Source organism: Mus caroli, chromosome 11 (genome assembly GCF_900094665.2).
Source record: "Mus caroli chromosome 11, CAROLI_EIJ_v1.1, whole genome shotgun sequence".
In the NCBI taxonomy this organism is placed as follows: Eukaryota; Metazoa; Chordata; class Mammalia; order Rodentia; family Muridae; genus Mus; species Mus caroli.
Genome location: NC_034580.1, coordinates 49,751,642 through 49,758,116, shown reverse-complemented (window position 1 = coordinate 49,758,116; position 6,475 = coordinate 49,751,642). Strand labels below are relative to the sequence as shown.

Here is a 6,475-nt window from a genome sequence, read left to right as displayed (position 1 = left end):
TTTTGTTTTCTTTGAGACAGGGTTTCTCTGTGTAGCCCTGGCTGTCCTGGAACTCACTTTGTAGACCAGGCTGGCCTCAAACTCAGAAATCCGCCTGCTTCTGCCTCCCCAGTGCTGGGCCTATCTGTCTCTTTACCTCTTGCTTAATTTATATTTTATTGTGTAGTGCTGAGAAATGAACTCAGGACCCACTACATTTCAAGCACAGTCTATTGTGGTGCCTTTAAAAAATCCATATTCCTGGGCTGGAGAGATGGCTCAGCCGTTAAAAGCACTGGCTGCTCTTCCAGAGGTCCTGAGTTCAAATCCCAGCAACCACATGGTGGCTCACAATCATCGTAATGGGATCTGATGCCCTCTTCTGGTGTGTCTGAAGACAGCTACAGTATACTCATATAAATAAATAAATCTTTTTTTAAAAAATCCATATTCCTATCAACAGTCTCTGCCAGGCAATGGGCTCTTATTGCTGAGCACTTTAGAAAAAACTCCTTTCTCTACACATCGCTCAATTCCAAAGCCACCTCCACATGTTTAGGTTGTTATTGTTCCCCATTCCCCCATACCAAATCTTAGTTTCCCGTGATTGGCTAAGCATCCAAAGAAGAAAAAAAAATGGAAATCTGAAATCTTATTTTTTCCATTTTCATGTGTGTACTTATGTGTGCACATATGCATGTGTATGACGGCTTCTGCTGTTCTCTTACCTCATGTGTTGAAGCAGGGTGACTCAATTAGACCCAGAGCTCTCCACTGTGAGCACAGCTAGTCATCTGCCCTGTATTTTTGTGGGTTCTGAGGATCCAAACTGATCTTTACCCTTACAGAACAAGCATTGTAACCACTGAGCCATCACCCTAGCCCTAAATCTAAAGTTGATTTTCTATCTATCTATTTATGTTTTTAATTTTACGTGCATTGTTGTTGTGCCTGCATTCATGTTGTGCCTGTGTGAGGATGTCAGATCCCCTGGAACTGTAGTTACAGATAGTTGTGAGCTGCTATGTTGGTGCTGGGCATTGAACCCAGGTCCTCTGGAAGAGGAACCTGTGCTCTTAACCGCTGAGCCATCTCTCCAGGTTTCAGACATGCATATGTGTCTTAGGTTCCATCCTGTTTCCCTCCCCGCCAGTTTCTTAGCTATTCTCACCACTATTCCTTTTCAATTTCATGTATTTATCACAATGTCAGGCTTGTGTGCACTCCCGTCCCTGTCCCCACCCCGACTCCCACAAATTCAGGATGCTGTAAAGTCTTGGCATTCCTTCCACTTTTCATTTCAGAAATTGTAGTTAGGCTTCCCTGAGCTATCTGAAACATCTTCCCGGGCTCTTAGGATAGAATACGTTCCTGATTGTGTGTGGAGGAGTCAAGAGAAGATGAAAGGGAGTATAGGTTGAGAGAGAGCTAGAAACCCATGCAGACTGGCAGAGTTCACCACCTTCCCACACTAAGTTCTTGTCAGGATGATCATTGAGGCTTTTGTTTTGTTTTGAGAGTTGTTGAAACAGGCTCTCAAGAAGCCCAGGTTGGCCTTGAACTCACTACATAGCAGAGGCTGACACTGAGCTGATCCCCCTGCCTCCACCTCATGAGTACTGGATTGACAGATATGAACCACCACACCACTTAGAAGATTCGTATTTTATTTTATTTTTTGACTGTTTCATGGAACAGTTTTTTTTTTTAAGATTTATTTATTTATTTATTATATGTAAGTACACTGTAGCTGTCTTCAGACACTCCAGAAGAGGGAGTCAGATCTTGTTATGGATGGGGATGGTTGTGAGCCAGATGGTTGTGAGCCACCATGTGGTTGCTGGGATTTGAACTACAGACCTTCGGAAGAGCAGTCGGATGCTCTTACCCACTGAGCCATCTCACCAGCCCGGAACAGTTTTTTAATGAGTTGCTAGATGGAGCCCAGGGCCTTACCTGAGCTAGGTTGTACCTCCAATTGCTGCCCCCCACCCTTTTAATTATATGTCTGTGTGCATGTGTACGTGGGCATGTGTGTGCAAGTGCAGATGCCTGCAGAGGCCAGAACCACTTGATGTGGGTGCTGGGATCCAAGGAACAGAGCTGACGCCCACCGGAGAACAGTGCATGCTGCTAACAACTGATCCAGCTACAGTGCATGCTCCTAACCACTGATCCAGCTCCTCAGCTCCTCATTGCTTTTGTTGGTTTGAATTTGGCGTGCAGGAGAGGTTGGGGGATGGGGATGGGTGTTGGTGTTTGTCTTTGGAGACAGAGTTTCTCTCTAGCAGCCAGACCCTGTTTTGTTCTCTAACTCAAAGAGAAATAACACTAGAACATTACTTTGCGCCCCTTGCTTTTACCACCTTTTCTTCGGAAAAAGAGTTTTCAGAAACAAATAGAAGCTGGGTGTTGGTGGCTCAGGCCTTTCATCTCAGCGCTTGGGAGGCAGAGGCAGGCAGATCCTTGAGTTCCAAGCAGGACATCCAGGGCTATATAGTAAAACCATGTCTCAAAAACTAAACCACCACTACCACCACCACCAAAACCCACATGCAACAGAAACAAATAGCAAATGAATACTGGTTAAGTCTTCTAAATATTGTGATTCTAGATGCTGTGTAAAGTGTGTGTGTGTTTTTTTTTTCATTAAATGTAAAATCTTTTATTTTTATCTTTTTGTGTGTAATATTTGTATATCTGTGTGTGCATGTCTCTGTCTCTGTCTCTCTCTCTCTCTCTCTCTCTGTGTGTGTGTGTGTGTGTGTGTGTGTGTGTGTGTGTGTGTGTGTGTGTAGGCAGGCAGGGACCCTTGTTAGCCTCTGCCAGGCTGGCTGGCCCTTGAGTTCCTGGGACTCCCCTGTCTCTCTCCACTTGCTCTCATCTCACCACAGGTGCACGAGGGTCACAGGTTTGTGCTACTGGCTTTGCTTTTTATGTGGATCTCAGGGATTTGAACTCAACTCCACTGCTCATGATCATGGAGCTGTGTGCTTTATCTACTGAGCCATCTCCTCAGTCTGGAATTCTCCTTTCTCTCAATAGGTTTTACAGCTCTTTAAAACACTGCACAGGACCAGACAGCAAGTTTTTAAAAACGATAAGAGAGCATTGGAAGGTAAATATGTCTTTCATAGAGCAGACCATGATGCTTTTGGGGTTTTTTGGTTTGTTTGTTTGTTTTTCATTTTTGTTTGTTTGTTTGTTTGTTTTTGTTTTTGTTTTGATTTTGCAGAGCTAGGAACTGAACTCAGATCGTACACATGCAAGGCAAGCACTTTACCGTTGAGCTAGGCAGCCAACCTGAGCCAGGAAATATCCCAGGCTGGCTTTGAACTTGCTTTTATGGAGGATGACCGTGAACTCCTGATCCTCCCATCTGAGGTGTGAGTCCCCACACCTGGGGCACATCCATTCTTAGCTGACTGCTCTTCTCTTCTGACTTTGTGGAATAACCTTTACCATCTCTCCCCAATGGTCTATAAAGTTCCAGTACACTTACGGAAGAACACTTACTATGTATAAAGATAAGTTTTCATATAGAATCCGTGTAAAAGGAAGGGGAGGGTCAGATTTAAGGCTCCCCCTAATCCCACTTCCCTGCAGTAGAGCCGGGTGCTGCTGTGTTGTTTTTGCCTGGGTAGAGTGTAGCAGCAGCCATTGCAGCTGTGAGACAATCCAGTGTGGCACTTGAATCCTGACTCAGCATCTCTGTGTTTGAAGTGGTTTCAGGATCCTCTGGAAGTCACAGCCCTAGACCTCTGGCTCTGCATTAACCTTGTTGATTTCCACCCACCATGCATTTCCAAACCATCCTATGAGGGCCCTGGGCAAAGCATTCCCAGGGCGTCAGATTTCGTCATTTCTTTTACATGCTGATTTTTATTATTTTTGATTGTGCATGTGCTGTGCACGTACATGCAGGTGCCCACAGAAGCCAGATGCACAGGCGCCCCGGGAGCTGGGATCACAGGCAATTGTCAGTCACCAGGCACAGGTTCTGGGAACCACACTCTAGTCCTCTGCAGGAGCAGTACATGTCCCTAACTGCTGAGCTAGCCCCTCCAGCTCCTAGTTATAGAAATACATAATTTCATGTGTTTTACACAAATTCCTAACAGTTCTCAGTTCTGTGAGGTAATTATCATTCCATCCTTTACAGAGGAGGAAACTAACAAAATATGAAAAAAGACCTCCCGCATGTCATTAGTAGCCAACAGTAGAACTGAGGGAGAATCGCACTAAGCGGTGTGATCCCAGAAGGCAGACTCTCTTTTCAAAGGTTTGCTGTTATTACTTTATGTGCATGGGTGTGCTGCCTACATGCATATTTGTGTACCACTTGAGTGCTCGGTGTCCTGGGAAGCCAGAAGAGGGTGATGGATCCAGAGCTACCTCTGCGCTATCGCTCCAGCCTCCACCACGACCAGATTCTTACCCACCTTACATACCAAGGAAGACCAGCACTGAAAGAGGCTTCCATAGCAGTTGTTTTTTTCTGTCGACATGGTATATTTTGTCGCTTTAGCCAACATTTGTTGAGTATTTAGTAAGAACTTCATATAGATTGTTCCAACATGGAGAGGCCAATTAGGTTAGAGTAGATTAAGCTACTTTTGTGTGAATGGTATATGTATTTATGAAATTTTTGTTTGTTTGTTTGTTTTGGGTTTTTTAAAGATTTATTTACTTATTATATTAAGTACACTGTAGCTGTCTTTAGACACACCAGAAGAGGGTGTCAGATCTTGTTTCGGTGCTCTTAACCGCTGAGCCATCTCTCCAGCCCCATGAAAGGGTTTTTTTTTTGGTTGTCCTAGAACTCAACATGTAGACCAGGCTAGCCTCACTCTGCCCCGCTAGTACTTAGTTCAAAGGCATGCGATACCACACCTAGCAACTTTGATTTTATCGTTTACTTTTGTGTCAGCCGATGTGCTTGGGATCAAATCTGCACTAATCCATCTACTCTGTGTGTGCAGGCATAGGCTACATACTTGTTTGTGCTGGTTCTTACCATCATCATAAAGCATTTTAGTGGGATGCAGTGGCACATGCATGCAACCCCAGCACTCTCGAAGCTGAGGGTTCATACGTTCAAGAGCAGCCCGGGGTTTACAGTGAGACTCCACCTCAAAACCAATAAAGTAAGGCATTACTTTAAATGTTTAGATTTAGAGAAGACATTCACCTGGATTTGGATTTATTAGAATCAGGTAGTTTTAGTTCTGTAAGTACACAAATGAAGTTGAAAAGAAGCCGGGTATGGTGGCCTTTAATCCTAGCAGGAGATGACTGGAGGATCTCCATGGGTTCAAGGACAGCCTGGTCCACATAATGAGTTTCAGAACAGCCAGGGTTATGTTGAGAGACCCTGTCTCAAGAGACAGAGGGAGAGGGAAAGAGAGAGTGAGGGAGAGACAGAGAGGGAGAGAGAAGGAAGTTGAAAACAAAAGGCAGAGTACCAGAGTACTAAGTTATTTCCACAGATTCACGGAGAAACGCGGTTACTAGTACATTTCTTCTTGCTTTCTTCTATGGACCTTACCATATAGGCCTAGCTGGCGTCCCCCACCTCACCCTCCTAAGCACTGGGGCTGCAGCGTGTGACCCCGTGCTTGTAACGCATTTCTCACGCTTTGTCTTGTGTGGGAAGTGGAGATCCGTCGGGAGTAACCCTGAACAACGTGTAAGAATCCTAAGTGTTCCTTACACGCATCTCTCTCTCCTTCTCTCTAGCAGCCAGAGTAAAGATAAATGAAGAATTCAAAAAACATAAAAACGAGACATCTCCAGAGAAAATAAAAGAGGTATGTATAGTAATGGCTTTCAATTGCGATACAACTGGGATAAGCGCTTGTGGTAGAGAGGGGACCGTTGGAATGGAGGCCTTTGTGAAGGAAAACTATCACTTTGTGGTGCGAGCCTCCACAGCTGTGAACCACCTGCACTTGTGTGCTGTGGCTCCCCTCCTCAGGGTTATCTCCTGCCCCCAAAGATAACAAGGGAAGAGAGTGCAGAAGTGGCCCTGGTCAAGACCAGAGGAGTTGAACCATGGTCGAGCCAGGACATACTTTCTCCACTTGAGGAGAGTGACTAAAGAGAAGGAGCAAGCATTCCCAGGATGCAGCACTTCAGAGGGAAATTTCAGCCCTTTCATCAGAAGTAGACTTTAGAAAGGTTTTACAAGTCCTGGCTGCTCCCAGCTCTCACATGGCAACTCATAGCTGTCTCTAACTCCAGGTCTGAGGGGTCAGACACCCTCATACAGACATACATGCAGACAAAACACCAATGCATGTGAAATAAAAATACATCAATTTTAAATTTTTTTCTGGGGGCTGGTGAGATGGCTCAGTGGGTAAGAGCACCCGACTGCTCTTCCGAAGGTCCAGAGTTCTAATCCCAGCAACCACATGGTGGCTCACAACCATCCGTAACGAGATCTGGCGCCCTCTTCTGGAGTGTCTGAAGACAGCTACAGTGTACTTACATA

At 45.1% G+C, this 6,475-nt stretch overlaps 1 protein-coding gene across 3 annotated transcripts in view; it reads left to right on the top strand.

The window, feature by feature from the left end:
• The window catches only part of Lyrm7 (LYR motif containing 7), a 27,783-nt gene that overhangs the window by 1,882 nt on the left and 19,426 nt on the right, over window positions 1-6,475 (top strand). For 2 of the 3 annotated variants that reach the window (XR_002379152.2, XM_021177324.2), the window contains exons 2-3: window positions 3,025-3,097; window positions 5,719-5,789. Coding sequence is in view for 2 of the 3 variants with exons in the window: in XM_021177324.2 (XP_021032983.1) it covers window positions 3,025-3,097; window positions 5,719-5,789 (144 nt within the window). In the remaining variant the exon portion in view is untranslated. The remainder of the gene's footprint in view (window positions 1-3,024; window positions 3,098-5,718; window positions 5,790-6,475) is intronic. The other variant, XM_029484246.1, reaches the window with a different exon arrangement.